The 23,922-nt window shown below is 45.1% G+C and overlaps 2 protein-coding genes across 4 annotated transcripts; one reads left to right on the top strand and one right to left on the bottom strand.

Moving 5' to 3' along the window:
* Nucleotides 1-632: 632 nt before the first annotated feature.
* On the bottom strand, nucleotides 633-9,740 carry Fkbp1b (FKBP prolyl isomerase 1B). Of its 2 annotated transcripts, none has more exons than XM_051181702.1 (4): nucleotides 9,615-9,740; nucleotides 6,294-6,341; nucleotides 2,219-2,331; nucleotides 633-1,251 (listed from the first exon to the last, which is right to left on the bottom strand). In XM_051181702.1, exons 1-4 carry the CDS (start codon nucleotides 9,649-9,651, stop codon nucleotides 1,123-1,125), a joined length of 327 nt encoding a protein of 108 aa, XP_051037659.1. In that variant the 5' UTR covers nucleotides 9,652-9,740; the 3' UTR covers nucleotides 633-1,122. The 2 variants fall into 2 exon arrangements, with proteins under 2 accessions (XP_051037659.1, XP_051037660.1); XM_051181703.1 differs by lacking the exon at nucleotides 9,615-9,740 and adding an exon at nucleotides 9,288-9,406.
* A 5,054-nt stretch (nucleotides 9,741-14,794) lies between these two features.
* Nucleotides 14,795-20,752, top strand: Wdcp (WD repeat and coiled coil containing). Of its 2 annotated transcripts, none has more exons than XM_051181700.1 (3): nucleotides 14,795-16,639; nucleotides 17,839-17,953; nucleotides 19,900-20,752. In XM_051181700.1, the coding sequence occupies exons 1-3, from the start codon at nucleotides 14,846-14,848 to the stop codon at nucleotides 20,118-20,120; spliced, it is 2,130 nt and encodes a 709-aa protein (XP_051037657.1). In that variant the 5' UTR covers nucleotides 14,795-14,845; the 3' UTR covers nucleotides 20,121-20,752. The 2 variants fall into 2 exon arrangements, with proteins under 2 accessions (XP_051037657.1, XP_051037658.1); XM_051181701.1 differs by lacking the exon at nucleotides 19,900-20,752 and adding an exon at nucleotides 18,452-18,507.
* The last annotated feature ends 3,170 nt before the right edge of the window (nucleotides 20,753-23,922 follow it).

The raw sequence follows: 23,922 nt of genomic DNA, 5'->3' as shown, positions 1-23,922 counted from the left end.
CTGAGGATTAACAGGTTATCCCCTGGCCTCCATATGCACACATGTAGGCACATACACATTCTATTACATTGTTCTCAAAAGTAACTCTTCAAGGTGGGCTAGAGCAAACCTAGATGCAACTTAGTGGTGTCTATGGAAACAAACCTCGGACCCACTCATTCTCTACCCAGAGTGAGTCTAAGGTCTCAAGCCTTTAACACATTCATTTGCTCAGATGCAGTTTCCATCTGGTGAGGGAAGCTTACCCTCACTCTCTGCAAACAGATGAAGTTTCAGGATCACCTTAGGAGATCAGATCCCATTTGGGATTGCTAGGATGCTGGGGTTATGCAGTAAACTCTGAGCTGGTGAGTTTAGTAGGGTAGTAGCTAACTTGTAAAGTTTCTTGTGATCATTTTATTTTAGAAGGAAAGCTAGAGCTGGGTGGTATACATCTGTAAATCCCAGCAGTCAGGAGGCTGAAGGAGTTCTAGATCAGCTTGGGCTCTGAGACCCTGTCTCAAAACAAAATAAGACCAAAAGGATATGGAACAAGGTCCAGCATGAACAGTCCTGTGAGCAAACTACTAGGTGCCTTTGTCACCAAGGGCAGTTGGCTTATGTGTCATTAAAGAACTTCCCACAACAGGATGGACAGGAAGATGCCAAGCATGGAGCCTTTATTTTACATAGTATTTCCAAAGAGGGCCTGCTGAAAGTGGGCAGCCAACAGAAGATAAGAAAGTGACAGCAAAGGTAACTGGCTCAAGTCCCTTTGTGGAACCATGTACAGCACATGTCTGAGCACCTTGTGTGTCTGGCTTAAGTGCAGCTAAGGCAATATAGATTGTGCAAACAAGATCTGTGTCCTCTGATCAGGAATGGCTAGTACATGCATTACACAAAATGCACAACCTGACATGTCTGGATCTGTAACTAAATTTCCTCAAGCAAAGACATATGGGAACAATTAAGTGGGGGACACATACAGAGCCACGTCGGGCAGAAAGAATGGATAACATTGAGGGGCAGTGAGGTCAGCACACTGATCAAGAGCCCTGCATAGGAGGAGCCGTCCCAGTGGCAGCGCAGGCTAGGACAGAGCAGGCGCCATCTCCGGCCACCTCGAGTTCCTTCCTGCCTTCACTCTAAGTTGAGCAGCTCCACGTCAAAGATGAGGGTAGCATTGGGTGGGATGACACCAGGGTGGCCAGTAGCTCCATATGCCACATCAGGGGTGCAGGTCAGCTTCGCCCTCTGCCCCAAGCTCATCTAGCAGGGATGGGGGCAGGTGGGGAGAGGAGAAAGAGGACCCAGCTTGATTTAAAAGAAAAAAGTAAGATAACTATGGCATTTTCCCCAAAACATTTAGGATAATTCCAGATCTGAGATTAATTTTGTACATGGCTCACTAAAGTGAGGCTAAGAGCTTAAACATGCAGATTTTGCCTCAAAGTAGACTCAACTATGGGGCAGTTAGCAGCCACAAAGTAGTCCCAGATTCATTTAAACATTGGACATTACTGGTTATCCAGCTAGTGCATGGCCGGAACACTGCTTGCTCATAATTGTTTTTGGTTCTCTTCTAAGTAGCCAAAGAAGAATGTGTAAACAGCATCGAACACACTTGTAACAGGATCAGTTAAGATTCAGTGACTAATGGCCACAGCAAGGCAGCAAAAGCAAAGCTCTGGGAGTGGGGCATCCTATGACATCCCCAACAAACTGAGGGACAGCTGGGACCAAAGCTTATCAGCCCACTGGAGCTGTTAAGTTCCAAACAATTCCAAAAATTAGAGTTGACTGGTTAGTATTGTATCAGTACTAATGTTGTAGCTGAATCACTGTTATATAGATTAACATTTGAAGAAGGGTGAAAATTATATGGGAGCTCTGCTGTTTCTGTAATATTTTTATGTCTGAAATAGCTTCAAAAAGCGTTTAAAAGCAAAAACTTCTTGGCTTATCCATCTCTAACTCTTCTGTTGTCTTACCTCAGACAGCTTGTTAACCATTTTTTCAACTCACTCAGGCAAGTAAGTCTAGGAGAGATGCTTGGGTAGAGACACAGAAGTGCCAGCCACAGAAGAGGTGAGGGGCAGAACCAAGAGTGAGCACTAGGTGGCGTCGCTGTACCCTGGCGGTAGTCATGGCAGTGTGCCATCTGTGCTATGGTGGGTGAGTGGAGGACCAGAACCCACCAGTCCTTAAACCCCTTCATTGAGCATCCTCAGCCTACCTGGGAAGTGCCTTCTTCAAAACCTTTGATGACTTCCTGTTTGCCAATTCTGAACTTGAAAGGTTTGTTTCTATCTCTGGATGAATCGAATTTCTTGCCATTTTGGAGCATTCCTAGCAGAGTGAGAAGAGGGTAGAAAAGAGTGAACTAACAACTATCTAATGGAATTCTTCTTCCGAAGGGTCCCTCCTCATCAGCAGGAAACCTGGACCCATCATCACTCTGCCTTACCTCCACAGGCAGCCTGTCATCAAGTCCTATATCTCTTTGGCATCCACCTATGTTTTCAGTTTCTGCTGCTGCCCTGACTCTGTGGCCTCCCCAGTTACCGCCATGTCTCACCTGTAGACAAGAACATCCTCCCAAACAGTGTTATACTCACCAATTTTCCACTCATTACATCAACAGATTCCCCCCACCCCCTGCTTTAAATTCTGGTCATGTTTACTTCCCTGCTTAGAACACAACAGCTCCAAGAGCAGAATCCAAAAGCCTGAGGCTAATGATGCCTCTCTCCCTCATTCCTCCTCTCCCTCCCTCTTCAGAGCCCACCATTCTCAAGTTCCTCTACACTTCTAGACTTTCCATGCAACATCCTTAGGCATTCTAGTCTCAGGTTCAGTCCTTTCCTAAGGTCCTCAGAATTTCCTGAAAATGCAAAGACTAAGATCAGACTATATCACATCATCCCCTACTCCAGTGAAAGTACAAGGTGATTTGGGCATGCTGGTAGCTTACAGCTCATGTACAAACAGTTGTTTTATCCTGGAACACCCCGCTGTGATTTCTGGCAGTTTGGATCATCCTTTACCTTCTCGCTGCAGGTGCCCATTCACCTCTGACATCCAAATGTTGTGACTCCAAAGATCTGGAGTTGTTGGACTATTTCTAGTACTTATTGGTACTCTTGCCCAAAGACCACAGTTTCTTCTTAAATTTTCATCTTACTTTACATGTACAGATGTTTGCCTGCATGTATGCCTGGGTAGTATATAAGTGCCTGCTACCCTTGGAAGCCAGAAAATGGTTTCAGATACTCAGGAACTAGAATTACAGATGAATGTGGGGCACCATGTAAGTGCTGAGAATTGAATCTAGGTCCTCTGGGAGAGCAGCCAGTGCTCTTAACTAACCATAGGGCCAGCTCTCTAGCTCCACTCAATTATCTGAATACCATGCTATTCCAAGATTTCTGTAGATTATTTAGGACCATAGGAAGACCTGGCTTGTTAAGTCCAGAAACTGAGTTCTTACTGTTCTGAGATTTTGTTTTCTTCCAACGGGTTCTTTCCTATTCTGTAACAAGGCTGGCCTGGAATTCAATATGTAGCTCTGGTTGGTCTCTAACTTCTAGGAGTTTCCAAGTGCTGAATCTCAGGTGTAAGGCAGCTGACAGCAGGTTTTTACTTCAGTTTAGCACCGAATCTATGTGCTATTGGGGAGCTGGGCCTTATATTTTCCATATTCAATACAGGAGGCTTTGCCAGCTTACAAGTGTCTGAGCAGCTACAGTTTTTCTTCTGAATTCCTACACTTGAAATGTGTACTAGAGAGTCCTATTTACCTACCTTCTGGGTAGGTTGGGCTCCTGCCCTGAGTCTAAATGTGGTAAAGAAGAAACCCTTCTGGCTACCCAGAGATGCACACAGATGGATGCCACAGAGCTCACACACAAATACATGCAGATACACAGTTGGTAAGATATTCACATTCACAGAGATATTTTGCATACTCACATGCACTTACACATAGACACTCAGGAAAGAAGCCCCGATGGCCAAGCAGATGCTAAGAAAATATTTAGATAGACAGACGTACATATAATCACACAGACATGCACTTGGACAAACACATGCTTGAGTGTGTGCATGTGCAGAGTCCATTTATAGACTAGCTTTCTCATTTCCCCAATGCCTTCAGGTTTCATAAGGCTGAATCCATTTGGAACCATGTGATAGTTACCTGTTGCTGTGAGCTCAGCCAAAGCCACATAATCCAGACACAGACCCACATAAATATGTTTACTTCTTCTACAAAGATGCCATTGTAATACATCAAATAAAGGATGACTTTTTGGATTAACATTGCTGGAACAAATCTATAACCACATGAGGGAAAACTTTGAACTTCAGCCTCTACCACCTCCACATTCAAAAAACAATTCCAGATGAACCATAGACCTAAATATAAAAGATAATAAAACCTCAGGCTTGGGATGCAGTATAGTGGTGGAGTACTTCACTGTATGTATAAAATTTCTAGGTTCGATTCTCAGCGCCATGAAATACTGCTCATAGCTTCTACAAAGTAGTTGGGCATGATGGTGCACACCTGTAATCCCAACACTCAGGTGGAGTCACGAGGATTAGGAGTTCAAGGCCAGATTTGAAGCCAACCAGAATCACATGAGATCCTGTCTCAATTTTTTTTTTAAAAAAAGGCAATTGAAAAAAAGAAAAACACCAACAACAATCGCATTTTATGAGGTGAATATGAATAAATGAATATTTTCATAATATAGTGAAAGATTTCTTGAAGTGAACACAGAAAAACTATGTAACCATCAAGAAGACTGATAAGTATGACATCATGAAAATTAAGCACTTCTGCTCAAATGCTCAAAAGATAACTATTGAAAGATTAACGGCAAGGCTGGAGAGATGGCTCAGTGGTTAAGAGCACTTTGCCGCTCTTGCAGAGGTCTTTGGTTTGATGCCCAGCACACACACACAACAGCTCACAACAATTTGTAATTTTAGTTTTCAGAGGCGTCAATGTCCTCTTTACACCTGCAGGGACCAAACACACAAACTCACCATGTAGCCAAGGTTCACCTTGAACTTTTGATTCTCTTGTCCCCGCCTCCCAAATGTGGCTATTATAGGTGTGGGCCACCAGAGCCAGCATATATATTTTTTATGTTATGTTTGCCAGAAGTTCCATACATACAGTCTCCTACTATGTTTGGTAAGGCAGTTTCTCCCAAAGCAGAGCCATTTGTAGCTAATGTAAGTGTTTAATGCACACTGACTACTCTGTGTATATACTTTGTAAAAAGATGTTTGGTTTAACTAAGTTGATCAACAATGGTCTGTCCACAAACATGTGGGACAGATAAATCAATTATCCTGGTCAGAGGCCCCAGGGTAATTAAGCCACATCACCAGAAGATAAAACAGTCTTGGTGTGCTGACATCAGTGACTGGAGATACAACAGCCATGTCATCTGCTAGAGCCAGTCTGGTGTTTCACACTGGCCTAGAGAACTGCTAAAAACAGCCCCATCTGAATATGTCCCAGGAATTAAGCTGGTCTTGCTGTATGCTAAATGACTGTCACCCATAGAGGTTGCCTCATTAGGAATGGAGTCACAAGGCAGAGTCCTCACACCTCTTAGAGCAAACACCTGCCAGTAACCCTCCTGCCAGCAGTCCTAAAGTTCCTGGAGGTTGTGGGGAGGGGGAAGCACTTGTTTTTCCAAAGCATCCAAGTCTAGTTCCCAGCACCCACACAGTGGATCACAAATATCCATAACTCCAGTACCAGGGGCTCTGACACCTTCTTTCCTCCAGGGGTACCAGGCACATATGTGGCGCACACACACACATTCATGCAGCCAAAACATCCATACACATAAAATAAATATAGAATGCCCCTTGGTCCATGGACCTTCAAACACACAGCATCCAAGAAGAGACAGCAGAGATATGGCACCCTCCTCTGGATTCTCCCAGAACCTGGAAACAGTATTGCCACCATCCCTATCCCTGTCACAGTAGTGGAGCAAGGAGGTGTGAACAAAAGAAGAAACACAGGGTGAAAGGGGGATTCTAAGGGTGCTCAGATCTTTCAGAATAAGATTGAAACATCAGATGTGAGCAGGAAGGCCAGAATACAATGGAACTGGAGGTGTTTGATTCATAGATAGTCTTGGTGGGAAAAGTAAAACTGGTCACAGGAAACTGCCTTGGGCTTTGAGGACAATCCAGGGATAAGACCCTCTGGAGAGAAACTTATGGGATACCCTGCCTTGGGAGAGGCAGGCCTGGACCAGGGCTGAGGGAGTGAGACATACCTGTGTAGTGTACCACGCATATCTGACCCTTCTTGGGGAATGTCCTTCCTGGTGGGAGATAGGAAGGCAGATAAAGATTAGGGAATTAGAAAAAACTCACCTGACACATCAACCCTGATTAGATCTCTTTCACTCATTACCACAGAGCTGCCTGTCTCTGTGCCTTGGATGAGTCAGGAGTAATAATGTCTCCTTTCTGGTTTGTATTTGGACTTTATGTTATTGGTCCAATTTACTAGGGAAAAAAAAACAAAACACTTTTTACTGCTCAGTTTACTTTCCTCTATTCTATAACCTTTCATTAATAGCCTACATCATACCAGACCTGAAGTAGATTCCAGAGACAGAGAGCAATATGTGAACCCATGGAGAAGCAGAAACATAAATCCCCAATTGCTAGAGTCATGAGTGCCATCAAGGATGAACAAATGTAATCATTCACAAGCAATCCATAATGACCAGACCGGTGTCTCGTGCCAGGGTTATAGCAGAGAACAATAAAGACAGTTTCCCTGGTCTTCTGGGGTTTGTATCCTTTCTTTTGTGTATGTGGGATGAAATGTGGGGTGGGGGTGTTGCATGTTTGTGTGTAAGTGTGTGTTGCATGCATGTATGTACCCAGGTGCACATGCCCATGAACTTGTATGCAAGAGGCCAGAGAAACACATTGAGTGCCTTCCTCAATCCCCCTTGAACTTATTTCCTTGAGATAGAGACAGTTACTGAACCAGAAGCTTTGCCATGGAACTCCCAGGATCTGCCCATTTCTCCTCCTAGTGCTGGAGTCTCAGGCATTTGCAGTCACACCCAGCTTTTTTTAGATGAGTGATGAAGATTCAAACTCAAGTCTTCCATGTATGCATAGCTAGAGCTCTTACCCATTGGGCCATCTCCCCAGTTTACATTCTAAAGGAGGGAGACAAACAATGCTCATATAAATAATTACAGACGGTTATAAGACCTCTAAAAAAATTAACATGCTGATGAGCCAGCAATTTCAGAAAGGGTGTTCCAGGAAGGCATTTTTGAAAAGGTGATGTTTGCACTGGTACTTTAGGAAGGAATCAGCTCAAAGACCATGCAGCAGGAAGGGGTTGCTGTATTTTCAGAACAGAAGGGAACAGAGTGAGAGGGAGGAGAGGAATATGAAAGAGGCACACCACACAGCTTGCAAAAATGGGTTTTACACTAAGTGCAATTGGAAACCACTGAAGGGTTTAAAAGCAAGAGAATGACCTAATCCGAATTAAGATTTTATAAGATCACTCTGGCTGCTGCACATTGAGATGGGTTGTTAGGCATCTGTTGTGATGATCTAGACAAGAAATCAATGACGGCATGAATTAAGGTAGTGGCAGCAGAGAAGAGAAGCAAGGCTGACAAGGGCATGCAAATGATGGGGCCCACCACCCACCTCACCACCAGATTAGAGGAAAGGAGAACACTTCGATGTTCAAATTTGGGGATTGGGTAACTGGAAGGTGGCAGAGCTGTTTTTGGAGATGAGAAAACTGGAAAGGGACAGATTTGTGAGGGTGGCAATCTCAAGCTGCCTATTAGACATGCAAGTTTTTACTGCAAGAAGGTAGATCCAGAGCCAACACTGAATAAACAAATTGGGTAGAATAGAAAGTCATGAGGCTGGATTATGATAGTGGGCAGTAGGAGCCTACCAAAGGGATCGAGACAAAGCATCATGGGAAATAGTTAAATTAGATGTTAAAGGATGAATAGGGGTCTGTTTGGAGAAGTAAAGGGCTCTGGGAAACAGAATGACTTGTAAGACATTTTCAAATGCCTGGAATCCATTGTTGGAATGTAGCTCAACATACAGCAGTTACCTATCATTCCACAAGGCCCTGGGTTCTACCCAAAGCATAGAAAGCCTTATGGTCCTACAGTCTAGTCACAGGGGAGCCCCTGGTTTCACCCTGTTACCCTATGTGCTGGGGTCCAGCACACAGTACATGTTCCATAAACATTTGCTAAATGAGATGTGTATTTAACAAGTTGCTGGTGGCTTGGTGAAGTTGGTCGTGGGTTCAGGCGTTGTAGTGAAAGAGGATCTGCTGGTGTGGGTCAGTGTGAATCACTATCAACCTATCTATCACCAAAGGGGAAAACTGCTTGCAGAAGTAGGGTGAAGCATCTCTTAATTTTCTGCCTGAGGGAGAGGCCCGTTAAGGTCCACATTTGAAAAGGAGACAGGTGGGAAAATGAGGGGAGTGAGAATAGAAGTCAAATGGAAGACAGGGAGATGAGAATGAAGACGACAGAGAGACCACTGTGAGCACCAAAGTTCTTTGCATGAACAGAGAAAACTGTACTTCAAGGAGTGACCTGGGTAGTAGCTTGTATTTCCAAGAACCCCTCGTTTTGTAACCAAAAGCCCTTTAATTTCTTTGGGAGAAGCATGCCAGTATCTACCAGCAAGTTTGCTTGTTAAACACTGTTGACCTGGTGTAGTGAGATAGTCCATCCTCATTTAACCGCGATAACCTGGGGTGCTGCTTTGGGGTAAATTTGCTTAAGAAATGACTACTCCTTGAATATCTACACCCAGTTTTCTAAGTAGTTGAAAAAACTCGCCCTGTCTCTCTTGACAGCAAACAGGGAACCCACAGAAAAACTTGTGGGGTGAACAAAGTTAGAGAACATGTTTTGGACTGGCTGAGGCACCCTGGGCTGTTCAGACAGGTCAAGCAGCAGGTCCGAGGACTGGGTTTTGAGATTTGACTTTGGAGGACATGGTAATGGGCAGATGGCCAGGCAGCCTGAGTGGGACCCGGAGGATGAAATAAAAATCAAAAGCAGCCAAAGGAGTGGCAGGCTCCCAAATTGGCTCTCTCTACAGCTTATGCTGCCCAACCCTGGGGACCGCCAGACAAGACGGCTGGAGGGTGGGGCGCGTTAGGATGGATTTCCTGTGCAGGGTCCCCCCTATACGAGTCCATCCTTGGTATCGGACAGGAAAAATGTAGCTGAAATTCGAACCTGGGAAGTCAGCAGCAGCAGATAATCCAGAGGTTGAAGCTAAAGCGACATAAACTGCAGCCTTGGACAGTAACCAGACGCAGACCCCTGGCCCCAAGGTGGCCGCCTTCACTCCCCAAGGTGAGCCGGCGCAGAAAGGGGTGATGGAGAATTGTCCTCTAGAACCTCCAAGAATCGGGGTGGGGGGTCTCCTCCTAAAGCGCGCATCTCTCCCCGACCCCCATCCCCCATTCCTTTTCAGGTCCCCGGAGCCACCTCTGAATCAGACCTCAGCCCGCGGACTCCGCCCCGGGACCCCTCCTCCTCCCGGGCCCCGCCGCCCGGTACCGTCTCCCGGGGAGATGGTCTCGATCTCCACGCCCATCGCGGTCCCACAGGCCCCGCCTTCAGGGGGTCCTCACGGCTGCCCCGACCCCGGCTCAGCTCAGGCCCGACCCCGCAGGCACTCGGGCTCGCCTTCTTGCCGCCACTGCAGAGCCGGAGGAGGTGCGGCTGGAGTCAGGACCTGCGCGGGGAGGGGCCGCCGAGAAGGGGGCGACGGGGTGGAGCCGCGCGACAAGGTGGGGTCGGCCGGGGCGGGGCCCGGGGGAAGCGACCCTGACGTGGCTGCTCCGGAGCCTGACCAGACTAACCACCGTTAACCCCCCGTCCGAGGGAAGAGGGTGGTGAACGAGGCGTGCCGGCAGTAGCGCATCCACACATCCATCCACCCATCCATCCATCTATCGGTTCAAAGTATATTAATTTAGCACACATCCGGTGCAAAGCTCCAGGGAGTCCACTCAGTCCTACAGACTAGGAGGAGAAAGCCGGTAATTAAACTAACACTTTAAATATATGTGCTCAGTGCCATGAGGTTTAGAGTACAGCGGAAGCACCTGAGACTGATACCTAACCCTGGCTAGGCTTCCCGAATCTTCAGGAGCAGAGCGGGGGATGGGGGTAGGGGTAGAGAAACCAACTATTGATGATTCCACCCCACCCCAAACACCTTCAGCCCATATTCATTATCCCTCAAAGTTCTGCGTCAGGTATTATTGGGGTCTCACTTTTCAAGGCAAAGGACTGCTCCCTGAGGATTCCAATTGAATTAAAGCAGCATCGCTGTGCTGCGGGTCCTACCTGAGGATATATCTACAGCCTGGAGTGGTGGGTGCTGCTGAAGGAATGAATGAATTCCTTTACCTCTATCCAAAAAAGACAGGAATCTAGAAAGACACTTTTGTCCTTCCTGGATCCTCTGCCTCTGTGGTGCTGGGAATTGAACCCAGGGAAAGAGCCTCTACACACAATCTAAGCTAATAGAGGCTACATCCACAGTTCAGAGGAGGTAGCGTTTGCTTGAAGGCTGGAGGACACTTTCAGAACGTGTCTTCACCCTTTCTACATCGCTGCAAAAATCCGCATGTTGCTTCTGACAAGAGACGACTGCGAGGTATGGTAGAAAAACCTATTCAAAGGCCCAGAATTGGAACTTAAGGCGTTTTCCTCAGTTTCTCCACTCCACCCTTCCAGGTGACTAAGTCGCAGGTGAGGTTGTCCACGAAAGAGAACTGGGGTTGGCGCTCAGGAAAGATGGTTTACCTTACAGTGCATGTCAGGACCTGAGAAAGCCCGCGGGCGTGGCCTAGAGTCTTTACGGCTGCAGAAGATTGAGACTTCCAACCCTATTGGCTATGGCCTCGGGCAGGTGCTGTTTGATTAGGGGTAGAACAAATCTGCCAGTTGGGCAGGCCTAGGAAGTGGCTTCAGGTGAATGGGTGCTATTTACATTTTGGGAGCGATATTCTACGCGATTTTAATAGGAAGTCCCTGACTCCCCGCTCCCAAACTAAAACCAATTGACTCATGTTGACCCTAGGACTCCGCTTCTTACCAAACTCTTCTAAGAGAATGGACGAGACGTGCGTGGGAGAAGAGGTTGAAGTGCTTGAGACTGAGTATGATTTACCGGCGGTGGTCTCACGGGAACTACAACTCCCAGAAACCAGTGCGGCAAAATCGCTCGCCTACTGGCTAGCGGAAGGACCAGCCGCTAACGTGACGCACCCAATCGCCAATAGTCTAGAGGCATTGCGGAGGATCGAGGGCCGTGGCTTCCGTTAGTTGCCCCGGACTTCTGACCCGCGGTGCTGTGACGCGAGCGGACCCCGGGATTTTATGTGTGGGGTGGGGAGGCAGAGAGACCAAGGTATTTTGTGCCTTTTGCGGCCTGGCCTGGTAGGTGTAGGGAGGCTGGGGCTGGGCCGGGAGGTGGAGGGCATGTAAGGCCCAGGGATGCATGCGTGGGGATGAAGGAGTTGAGGAGTATGCGGAGGATGGAGTATGAGGGACAGTAGGTTGAGGACCAGGCTGGTGTGGATTTTTAACAAGGGAATGTATCCCTTGGGACTCATGAATGCTACTTCTGGTAATGTAGCCTAAAGAATATAGCCTTAATAGAGTAAAGTCGCCTACGAACTTTGAGGTGTCTCAGCAAACCGAACTAAGAAGTTCTATCACAAATCACAGTAGCTGAGTTTAATTACAGAAGGCTCTGTAACCGGTTAATCAGTTAAGCTGTAGCCAAAACGTTGTCTCGGTCTCACTTCTCTCATCCTTTTGGGGAGGCAGAGGGTTTCTACTTGTTGCTGTTTTTGTTTTGTTTGGGTCTTGTTGAGGCTGGGTATCGATTTGCAGCCTGTGCTAGCTTGAAACTCAATGGCCAGACTGACCTCAGACTCGAGGCAGCGTTTGTGTACGCACATGCACTTGCTTTGGGACATAGTTGAAAGTCATAAGATAACTTTTATGAATTGGTTCTTTCCTGCCGTCCTGTGAGATCCAGGGATTGAACTCAAGTATCACTCAGGCTTGTGCACAAGCCCCTATTAACTGCTGGGCCATCTTGCTGGCTTTCTGAGTTTTTGTTTTGTTTTTTAAATGACGAGATTTTTTTGTTTTGTTTTTCGAGACACGGTTTCTCTGTATTGCTTTGGAGGCTGTCCTGGAACTCGCTTTGTAGGCCAGGCTGGCCTCAAACTCCCAGAGATCTGACTGCCTCCTTTAGACAAAGTGACGAAGTTACAAAAGATATATTTGTAGCAAATAATAAATTCCTTAATGTCTTGTTAATACCTTTTCAAAGAACTTTATTATCCTTAATTGAACTGAGGGTAGAGCATTCAAGGCTGAAACTCTACCAATGACCCACATAACTCAGGTCTAGAGGATGTTTTTATATGCTGAAGATGTGTGTATGAAGATTTACCGGCGGTGGTCTCACGGGAACTACAACTCCCATCAAGTTGGTGAATAGAAAATGGAAATTAGATAATAGACTTTACTCTTTTTGAAAAGATTTATTAAGTACACAGTGTTCTTACTGCATGTATGCCTGTTGTCCAGAAGAGGCTACCAGATCTCATTACAGATAATTGTGAGCTACCATGTGGTCTTGGGAATTGTGCCCAGAACCTCTGGAAGAGCAACTAGTGCTCTTAACCACTGAGCCATCTCTCCAGCTCAATAATATACTTTCCTTAAGTTTTAATTTTTAATTAAAAATATTCTAACTTGAAAGTACTGTAAATAGCTGGATATGGCACTCACATCTTTAACCCCAGCACTTAGAAGGTTAGGTAGAAGGATCATCAAAAATGAGCCCATGCTGGGCTACATAGTAAGCTCCAGGTGATCTCAAACAATCAAATAAAGCTGGGTGATGGTGGTGGCACATGCCCTTAATTCCATCAACAGGAGGCAGAGGCAGTCGGATGAGTTCAAGGCCAGCCTGATCTACAAAGCTACACAGAGAAACTCTGTCTGCAAAAACAAAACAAAAAAAGCAGTCAAGTAAAAGATAGGGACTGGCAAGACTGTTTGGTGGGTAATGGTGTTTACCACCAAGCCTGACTTTGATTCCAGAGCCCATATAGTAGAGGGAAAAAAATGTATTTGCCAAGTTGTCCAGTGACCTCTGTATACTTGAGCATGTACACACATACATAAACTAAGAGCAGTAAATGAGTTTTTTAAAGAATTAAAAAAGACAGGCTGTGGTTGTTCTTACTTTTAATCCCAGCACTCAGGAGTCAGAGGGAGGCAGTTCTCTATTAGTCTGAGGCCAGCCTGATCTACAGAGGGAGTTCCAGGACAGCCAAGGCTACACAGAGACCTGTCTTAATGCCACCAACCCCCCAAAAAGAAGTTCAGTGGTTTACAGCCCTTGTTTCTCTGACAGAGGACTTGGGTTTGGTTCCACTCTCCACGTGATGGTTTACAACCATCTGTAGCTCCAGTTCCAAAGGATCTGATACCTTTCGACCAAGATGCTAGGCACACACAGTACATCTGTGTACATGCAGGCAAATGCTCAGACACATAAAAATAAATATATCTAAAAAAATTAAAAATAGAGAAAGAGAAAGGAAGTAAAGAAAAAGAACTATAAATAACCAGGATAAACTCTAAATCTAAAATTCAATGGTGTGTGTGTGTGTGTGTGTGTGTGTACGTACATGTACACTTTAAAAACAAACTTTTTTATTATTAAGTGCACTGTTCTGCCAGCACGTATACCTGCATGTTAGAAGAGGGCATCAGATCTCATTATAGATGGTTGTGAGTCACCATATGGTTACTGGACCTCTGGAAAAACAGGCAGTGCTCTTAACCTCTGAGCCATCTCTCCAGCCCCGTGTGTGTGTGTGTGTGTGTGTGTGTGTGTGTGTGTGTGTGTGTGTGTTTTGAACTAGGGTCTCACTGTTATTGTCTGGCCTGTAACTCACAGTGTAGACCTGGATTAAAATTGTGCACCACCATAGTGGGCAATTTGGCTGTATTTTTAACAGTTCCACATATTAATTACTTTTGTTTATTTGTTTGTTTTTCAAGACAGGGTTTCTCTGTGTAGCTTTGGAGCCTGTCCTAGAACTAGCTTTTGTAGACCAGGCTAGTCTACAGGCAGCTAGATCTGCCTACCTCTGCCTCCCAAGTGCTGGGACTGAAGGCATGCCCCACCACTGCCCAGCCATATTAATTATTTTTTTTATGTCATGCCAGGGTTTTAAGCTATAGCCTCACACATGCTAAACATATGCTCTGTCATTGAGCTATGTCTCCAGCTCAATATCTTCTAATATCCATTTCATATTCAAACTTCCCCAGTTCTAACAATACTCCATTCTTTTTGTCCCTCCTCCCAAATGCTTCTTTCTTGATAGAAAGTTATTTCATGGTGTTCCTCACTCTGCTTACTTTGGCATAAAACTCTCATAATTTACAAGTTGCTCTCCTGTGTCCCAACAGCCTATTGGGTCCCAGCCTATTGTGAAGTCTAACTTCTGCATTTGCTTGACTTTTCTTTCAGAGTGTAGCGCCCCCCCCCCCAACTTTAAGACAGGGTCTCTCCCATTCTACAGAATTAGCTGGCCTGGAACTCACTATGTGGATCAAGTTGGTCTTACAGGGATTCTCCTTCCTCAGCCTTCTGAGGGTGCTGGCATTAACTTCATGTAACACCGTGCCCTTTTGTAACTTTCCTTCTTCATGGTTTCAGATAGCCTTTATGAGAAAGGATGGAGCTGGGAAACGGAAAACTCCTCAGGACTGGACTGAACTCACTGAGTCAGGCAGTGCACCCAACCCATGGCCTGGCCTGGACTGATGGCAGTCGGGTAGTTCTGACTGATTTACAGCTTCGTAATGGAGAGGCCAAGTTTGGGGACTCCCAAGTCATTGGGAAATTTGAATATGTCTGTGGGGTTTCCTGGGCCCCACTCAGTACAGCTCACATACCCACTCTGCTTGCCATCCAGCACAAGAAGCATGTTGCTGTGTGGCAATTATGTCCCAGCATTTCAGGATCGAGCAAATGGCTGCTGTCTCAGACCTCTGAAATCAGAGAGTCACTCCCTATCCTGCCTCAGGGCTGCGTGTGGCACCCAAAAGATGCTGTCCTGACTGTGTTAACGGCACAGGGTGCTTCTGTTTTTCCTAATGTTCACCGAGACAGTTCCAGAGTAAAAGTGGACATCAGCACCAAGGGCCGAATTTATTGTGCATGTTGGACCCTGGATGGCCAGAGGCTGGTGGTGGGTATAGACAGCAGCCTTCATTCATATATGTGGGACAGTTCTCAGAAGTCTCTTCTCAGCTGCTCCTCCTGTCCAGTGTTTCATGTGAACCGCTCCATCCGGTCCATCATAGCCACTGTGGACTCACAGGTCGCTATAGCCACCGAGCTCCCACTCCATAAGCTTTGCAGCTTAAATGCGTCAGAAGCCTTTGATGGTCTACCTGACGGGAACAATGCTAGTGTAGGAACTCTTCCTAGGGGTGAAATGCTCCCTGGGGAACTGAATTCTGGAGTGACAGTTTCTCCCTCTTCAGATCCTCTGGATCTGACTCACATACATTTCAACCAATGTTCAGCCGGGGAGGGCTCTCTTATGTGTGTAAGTAAAAAGGACTGCTTGACAGGAACTGGCCAGGATTCTTCACATTTGGTCCTGGTAACCTTTAAGAAAGCAATTACCATGACAAAAAAGGTTGCCATTCCAGGCATTCTGGTTCCTGATTTGATAGCATTTAACTTGAAAGCACAGCTAGTGGCTGTGGCTTCCAATACCTGTAACGTTATTCTGATCTATTCAGTCATTCCATCTTCTATGCCAAACATTCAGCAAATTCAGTTAGAGAGTAATGAAAGACCAAAAGGCATATGTTTCTTGACAGACAGATTATTATTAATTTCCGTAGGGAAACCAAAGCCCACTGAGACAGCATTTCTTCCTTCCTCAGAGTCTGATCAGTACACCGTTCGCCTGGTAGTTAGAGAAATAACGTTGGCTAGAGAAGCTTCTGGAATGCCTGCTGAAAGTCATGGTGCTTACTCTGCCTTCAACACCCTATTGAATAAAGCAGACAGAGAAAAGTTCCTTGAGAGCCTTTCCCCCAGGTTGAGTCCCCTGAGCCAAGGACTCTTACTTACAGATAATGCCAATACTCAAAGTGAGAGCTCTGAAAGAGCCCTTATTCAAGAGATTAAAAGTCCCTCACCCCCTCCATCCAGTGCCTCCATTGTACAGGAAACCCCTCAGAGGCCCACCTGGCTTTGGCCAGCATTGCCTAGACCCAGTGGGACAACAGACCACACCAGCACCCCTGAACCGAATTTACCTCAAAGGGAGAACTTCCAACAAGAAAAGGAAACTTGCCCGCCCTCCAGGGAGCTGGACATCTTATCTAGGCACCTGATTGGGATGCAGCAGTGTCTTCTTGAACTCAGGGATTTTCTACACAAGGAGAAGCCGTTCTCTCCAGCATACCCCCTCTCTCAGGATCCTCCCTGTGTTCACCTTATTTACCAGGTAATGTCTCATTTGAGGGACTTCCACAGACCAGCTGTCCAGTTAGTTCCATTGTAACACTGTTTGCCAAGTACTTATGAAGACACTATTTCAAATAATAGTCCTAAGTAATGCATCGATAGTAACTTTCATCTGTTATATTGTGTGTGTTTATATTTAATGTGCATGTGTGAGGTGGGCATGCGTGTAGAGATCAGAGGACAGCTTTCAAGAATCAGAAGCCCAGGTGTGGTGGCATGCCACTGTGGTCCTAGCCTTGAGGAAGCAGAGGTGGGTAGACCTCTGTGAGTTCAAGTCCAAGCTGGTCTATAGAGTGAGTTCCAGGTCAGCCAGAGCTGCACAGTGAGACCCTGTCTTAAAACAAAAGTCAGTTCTCTCCTTCCACCTTTGGTTCTAAGAGCCAAACTTGGGTTATCATGACCTAAGAGACACATGCTTTTCCCCACTGAACCATGTTTCTGGCCAGGTATTTTTTAGCAATGTTGCTTTTGCTGTGATGAAGCACCATAACCAAAGCAAACTGTGAAGGAAAGGGTTTATTTGACCCACAGTTCCACATCACTGTTCATCATCAGAAGCAGTGAGGCAGGAACGTGGATGCCAGAGCTGATGCAGAGGTCATGGAAGATGCTACTTACTAGCTTGCTCTCATGGCTTGCACAGCTGCTTTCTTATAGAACCCAGAACCACCAACCCAGGGATGGCACCACCCACAATGGGCTGGGCCCTCCCCTGTCAATCACTAGATAAGAAAGTACCCTGTAGGTTTGGCATTTTCTCATTGAGGTTCCTTCCCTCCTTTCTGATGACTCTAGCTTGTGCCAAGTTGACATAGAACTAACTAACCAGCATGCCTGGCCCTAGAAGTAATATTTACATTCATGATTATGCTTTTCAGCTCATAATGTGTCTTAAGGTAAGACTATAATTATTTAAAGATATTTCCTCTTGGTGTATTTTAAATCACTTCTAAAATGACTTCACTCTTTCATGACTTAAAAAAAAAAAAGTTTGTGTTTTGAGACAGGGTTTCACCGTGTAACCCTGGCTTTGAAGACCAGACTAGCCTTAAAATCACAGAGCTTTGCCTGCCTCTGTCCTGTAACCCCCAACACTGGATCCAAGCTCCCTCTGCATTGTCCTTAAGAAAGGTTGCTTTGCTTTGATCATCGATTAACCATTTTTACTTCTGCTTGAAGAAACCTCCTTCTGTAGGTCCTGCAGAAAAAAGAACCGTGCTTCTCTGTGATGGTAAACTAAGGCTCAGCACAGTTCAGCAGATGTTTGGCCTCTACCTCGTCGAAATGCTTCACGGTAGGTTAGAGGCAGAGCATCTTTTCCCTCTCCTGCCCAAATGATCTTGTCCGACCATTCAGTGACTCACAAAACAGTTAATAAATATGATACATTGCCTACTATATACCCAGGCCTGTTTCAGAAACAACAGCCCGTTGACACAAGTCCTTTATTAAGGGAACTTATGCCCAACTGGGGAAATGCACATCTTTTAAAAAATGGAAATGAAATGGAAAATAAAAAAGGTAGAGCTGAGTTACAAGGCACTATGTAACAGTGTGCCTATTGCAATCACGTGCAGCCATTGCAGAGGCAGTGTAGTGTTTCCTAGAAAGAGCCCACCCACACTCGAGCCCTGCCTGGGGCCTTAGTCATCACTTATGGAACATGGTTGTTTTATCTAGCCTCATTTTTTTTCCTCTTTTTTTTTTTTTTTTTAACAATAGCCACCACACTGAGCCTCACAAGACATTTTGTTTTTCCTTTTAGCATTGTAACATTTTTCTCCTTTGACAGATACATTTATTTATACTATAGCTTTGCAATTGTCATTTTGAACAGGTTAGTATTCTGAGGCATACCATTTTTACTTCCTTGTACTTTCTTGTTTGTTAGTTTGCTTTTACTTTTCTTATTTTTATTATTTTTGTTTTATGTGTTTGCATGTTTATCTGTGAACTGGATGCATGCAGTACCCATTTAGGCCAGAAGAGGGCATTAAATTCCCTGTGACTTGTGTTACAGACAGTTGTTAGCCCTCATGAAGTTGCTAGGAATTTAACCCTGGTCCTGTGGAAAAACAGCCAGTGCTCTTAATTGCAGAGCCATCTCTTCAGTCCCACTTTTATTTTACATGTACTAGTGTTTTGCCTGTGTATATGTCTGTGCATCATGGGCATACCATGGCCTAGGAGACAAGAAGAGGCAGGTAGGCAACGAATGCTCACCATACACGTATACACATTCATGCAGGCAAATCACTCATGCCTGTAAAATAAATATTTTTTTTGAAATATACATTTAGGTCATTTTCAGTTTTTCATCATTATAAATAACACTGAGAAAAATCTCCCTACATTTTAGGAGTATATATTTTTCAGAAATAAACATTTTTCACATATTCTCTGAAACTTCAGGGAACCAGAGATGGTTCAAATACCTGTTACATTTGTGGCCCCAGAGAAACCCCAGGATTTTCTAGGTCACTATTCTGTTCAGCTCATCCTCCTTAGATAGCTACAGTTGGTATTAATGTATAGAATAAAAAATTCCTTGGTAGGGTAGATCGTGTTCATTAAGTTTCTGGAGAAACTAGTGAACATCTTAATATGTATGGACAATGTACAGTCACACATTTGTCTTCATAGCACTATGTGATAAATGTCAGTCCTCCGGCTGGGGAGATGGCTCAGCGGTTAAGAGCACTGGCTGCTCTTCCAGAGGACCTGAGTTCAATTCTCAGCACCCACATGGCAGCTCACAACTGTCCATAACTCCTGTAACTGTCTGTTGCAGAAGACCTGAGGTCCTTATACAGCCATACATGCAGGCAAAACACCAATGTACATAAAATAAAAATAATACATTATAAATGTCAGTCCTGAAGAAAGCTGTGTTCTTAGCAAGCAGTGACACACTTGAAATGCCTGTCTTTGATTCCCACTTCCTGAGCTGCCATGTGACCTGATCCTAAGTACAATTCCATTCTTTGACCTCCATATTTTCTGAAAAGTGTTAGATGTTGAGGTGTAGCATGAGGTTTGATATCAACCACCATATTTCATTTTTAGAAAGTTAGCCCCATGTGGTGGTTTGTGCCTGTGGTCACAGCATTAGAGGCTGAGTCCGGAATACTAGTGCGAAGCCAGACTTAACAATAGTAACAAGATATGTTTGCAGTTATGTGTTTATCCTTCTAGAATTTCATGATCGCCTAAGTTGATGTGCATTTATTTACTTTATAGCTTCCCATTGGATACTCCTCTCTGCAGACAGCCAAGGTTTCATCCCATTAACTTTCACAGCCTCTCAGACGGTGGTAGTAAGAGATGGCAGCCTACCTAAACCAGAGGTGGCTAGGGACTCTCTTTCTTACAGTCGGAATCCCATTCCTCCACCTGGAGTCTTTGGAGACCTTGCCAACCAGAGTGTAGATACAGCTGGCTGTTTCAACAGTGTGACCTGATGGCTGTTTTGCAGAGCTTCCCTGCGGGCTGTATGCTGATGGACAACAGGGCAAGTGGTTGCTTATGTATTTATGACTGTGACTCGTGGAGGATAGAATTTCAAGAACAAAACAATACTGTGTTGCCATATGGATTATACTTTGTGATTTCTCCAAGGCCTTGCTTTCTGTAGCCCTGAGCTGTGTTAAGGCTGCCTTGGAGTACACCACAGGCTACACTGGCATAGTGGTTGGTCGTTTTCTTGCTTTGAAGATGCGGGTGAGAACTGCGGGGTCTTTTCCCCAGGCAGCAGGAAACCAGTGCAAAGGAACTCAGAGACCCCACTTCACCCTCAGATTGCCTAGATGAGGAAGGAGTTCAGAGGATAGCCTCTCTCCCCAGACTTAAAACCAACCCTTGTGATTCCGTAAACAATTCTACCATACCGAGATCCAGATACTACTAAAAAAACACTCTTGGAAAATTTTAAATAAAACTTCAAGATTTGACCCTCTCTGGTCTCTGTCCACCTGGTGAGACCCACGTCTTGTTTTCTGGCCTTCGCCACTCATGAATGTTTTTTCCTTGAGATGTGTTGATTTATTTTTCAGTTTGAGGATCACAGAAATTTCCCATTTTCCCTCCCAGTAATCACTTTCTTGGTGATTTGTGTTTGTTTTTGAAGTAAGGGCTCAGGCTTCCACTGAGCCCCATACCTCCACCCCAGCTTGTCTCTTTAACTTTGGTTATTTCTCTTTTCACCCCTTTCAAACCTGAGACCAATTAGAACCAGAAAGTGTTTTAAAACGTTGAACATTTTACAAAACCTAAACGGGTTCTACCTAACCCTGTCAGTTGGTGTGTACTGATAAGCTACCATCTCAGTATGGAGGAAAGAGCCTTGATCCCCTCAGCCGGACACCTGGCTGCTTCAGGCAGTATCCGGTTTCAGTCTGCAGGCCAGGAAGGAAGATCAGGGTTGGAAGGAAGTGCCGCACATCTGCAGAAACATTGTTTCAACCATTCAGGGCCCATTAACACACATTCCCCCTCCTTTCTTTAAAATTACCCAGAGAGGAAATATCTTGTGCCTTGGGGACTCCTGTCTGTTGCAGTTTATGAAGATGGAGCTGGGCTAGGAGAGAGGGGGCAATGGCCTATTTTGTGGTTCAGATGCATTAGACAACTGCTGGGATAATGGACGGGAGGCCACTTGTCTGTTATCAGTGGCCTGGAGAGTGGTGGCTGAGGGGAGTCTGAGGCCTGGCTCCATCTGCACAGGAAGTGTCTGGGGTGTGATGAAATCACTGCTATTAGAATCCTAAAGAGAAGGACTAAGGGAACCTGAGTGAGATCAATGGGAATGCCCCAAGATGTACTCTGTAATCACCATTTCCCAGGGCAGAATACTCGGAAGAGTCTTCAGTAAAATCTCAAATAGTGGTTGAGGCTGTCTGGAATGTTCTGATGGTATGGTCTTTGTGAGTGTCACTGTTGTAGAGACGTGGTCTGGATTTGGTACTCGTAGTTGTGAGCCGTGAATTTCTTCTTCTGGAGGGCATAGTGCAGAATGTAAATTGTTTCTGTATAACAAATCTGATTCCAATTAATGACAACTTTCACACAGATGTTTCCTTGGTCTGCTGTTAAGACAGTCATTGGAACATGGAAGCCAGAATGGTTCTTGCTGGCTTTAAGAGAGAAGTACTAATCCTTCAACATGTTTAATGTCACATTAAAAAGATTTCGAATCAGCCAGGTATGGTGGTGCACACCTTGAATCCCAGCACTCAGAAGGCAGAGGCAGGCAGATTTCTGTGAGTTGGAGGCCAGCTGGGTCTACACAGTGAGTTCCAGGTTAGCCAGGACTACACAGTGAGACCCTGCATAATAGTAATAGTAGTAGTAGCAATGATAAAGTCGTCCAAAAGAGTGGGGACATTACTAGAACCCTTTCAAGCTTCCCATGTGTCCCTTTAACCCTGCCTCTGTAGCGCCATGACTGGTAGATGTCATGGTTATTGTGATTATTGCTTCCTCATTCTTCTCCTTTATAAAATCAAGTTTTACCTCTGTGTGCACATTGGCGTACACAAAATGTTTAGTTCCCTTGTTTTAGAGCATTATACAAATGGTATGTTATATATAGTCTTCTGTGACTCTGGAAGTGTGTGCATGCTCGTATGTACACTTATGAATGTGTGCTCATATTTATAGAGGCCTCAAGTGTTGTTCCTCATGCCCTATGCCCCCCCTTTTTTTTGAGACAGGCTGTCCTGGAACTCACTTTCTAAACCAGGCTTGAACTCACAGAGATCCACCTGCCTCTGCTTCCTGGGATTAAAGATGTGCGCCACCACTGCCTGGCATCCATCCACTGTTCTTTTGAAATAGTGTTTCCCATTAGTGTGGAACTCACTAAGTAGGCTAGGCTAGCTGGCTGACCAACCCCAGGGATCGGCCTGGTTTCACCTCCCCAAAATATTCAGATTATAGCCTTATGTCACCATGTGTGGTGTTTGTTGTTGATCTTTTCTTCTCTCCTCCCTCCTTCTCCCCTCTCTCTTTCTTTTCTTGTGTTTTGAGACAGGGTTTCTCTGTGCAACCCTGGCTGTTCCTGGACCTCAATCTATATGCCAGACTGGCCTTGAACTCACAGAGATCCACCACCACCACCAAGCTCCTGATTTTTAATAAGAGTTCTTGGAATCAAACTCAGAGCCTCATACTTAGAGGCAGTGGTGCCCTTCTGACTGAGCCATCAATCCAGCCCCTCTCCCTTGCTTCCTGAGATGGCATCTGTCACTGAATGAGGAACTCGCCATTTTGGCTAGAATTGCAGGCCATTGAGCTCTTAGGATGTGCCTGTCTCCCTCCCCAACCCACCCAAACACTGGGGTCACAGATAAGCACTGTCATGCTGTCCCAGGGTTTTACCTGGATGCTAAGGGTCTGAGTCCTTATGCTTACACAGAAGCAGGTTCCCACTAAGTCATCTCTCAGCTGCCATTCAGTATTATTGCTAAGATATGTATATGTTATTTTTACAGCGTGACTTGGCATGGACATTTGGTTGTTTCCTGGCTTTATTTTGAAATTATGAACCATATTGCTTTGGATACTTTTATAAATATCTCCATATGCAAATATTTAAATATTTGAGAAGTCTCTCTGTGGTCTTTTCCCCAGAAATGTCTCTCACTGTGACACTGTTGGGTTACTACAAATTGCTTTGTAGTATATTTTGAGGCCAGGCTTTATAATGCTTGCTTTTTTTTTTTTTTTTTTTTTTTTTTTGCTCAAGATCGATATAGGTCCTAGTATTTCCAGTGCTTTCATATGAATATAAAGATTGTTTTCCGTGAAGAATGTTGGGCTAGGATACAGTTCAGAGGCCATATTCATAGCTTATCTAGCTATACCTAAGACTTTATGTCCCATCCTTACCTGGAGAACAAACAAACAAAATAACACACATCTACATACACACACACACACACACACACACACACACACAGTCAAGCAGGGCACAAGATTGGGATCTCAGTTTTTGGTAGGCTAAGCCAACACTGGCAAATTTGAAGCCAACCTTTAGTATAAGGCAAAATCCTGTCTCAGACACAGAAAGAATGATGTTTGCTGGAGGATTTTGGCAGATAGCTCTTTCAGGAAGGAGTGTTTCTTTTTGTTTTTGGTCTTCTAAATGCTTCTATTATGGATGCATTAGTTTTTAGCAAACATCTCTTCTATGGTAGGAAGATGATGAGTTCTGTTTGGGTGCATAATGTGGGGGTGGGGATAGGCATTAGGGCTGGAGGGCTG

The sequence above is a fragment of the Phodopus roborovskii genome, unplaced genomic scaffold, assembly GCF_943737965.1.
Source record: "Phodopus roborovskii unplaced genomic scaffold, PHOROB, whole genome shotgun sequence".
In the NCBI taxonomy this organism is placed as follows: domain Eukaryota; kingdom Metazoa; phylum Chordata; class Mammalia; order Rodentia; family Cricetidae; genus Phodopus; species Phodopus roborovskii.
The sequence above is the reverse complement of the archived record's forward strand: the minus strand, read 5'-3'. Positions and strand labels throughout refer to the sequence as shown.

Bases quoted from the DNA above. Each gene is read 5' to 3' on its own strand.
- Fkbp1b (XM_051181702.1), bottom strand. From the start codon at position 9,651: ATGGGCGTGGAGATCGAGACCATCTCCCCGGGAGACG. The intron at 6,342-9,614 runs GTACCGGGCGGC...ATCTCCCACCAG, and splicing joins GACCATCTCCCCGGGAGACG to GAAGGACATTCCCCAAGAAG. The intron at 1,252-2,218 runs GTAGGCTGAGGA...CATCCCTGCTAG, and splicing joins TTGAAGAAGGCACTTCCCAG to ATGAGCTTGGGGCAGAGGGC.
- Wdcp (XM_051181700.1), top strand. From the start codon at position 14,846: ATGGAGCTGGGAAACGGAAAACTCCTCAGGACTGGACTGAACTCACTG. The intron at 16,640-17,838 runs GTAATGTCTCAT...TTCTGCTTGAAG, and splicing joins GTGTTCACCTTATTTACCAG to AAACCTCCTTCTGTAGGTCC. The intron at 17,954-19,899 runs GTAGGTTAGAGG...TTTACTTTATAG, and splicing joins CCTCGTCGAAATGCTTCACG to CTTCCCATTGGATACTCCTC.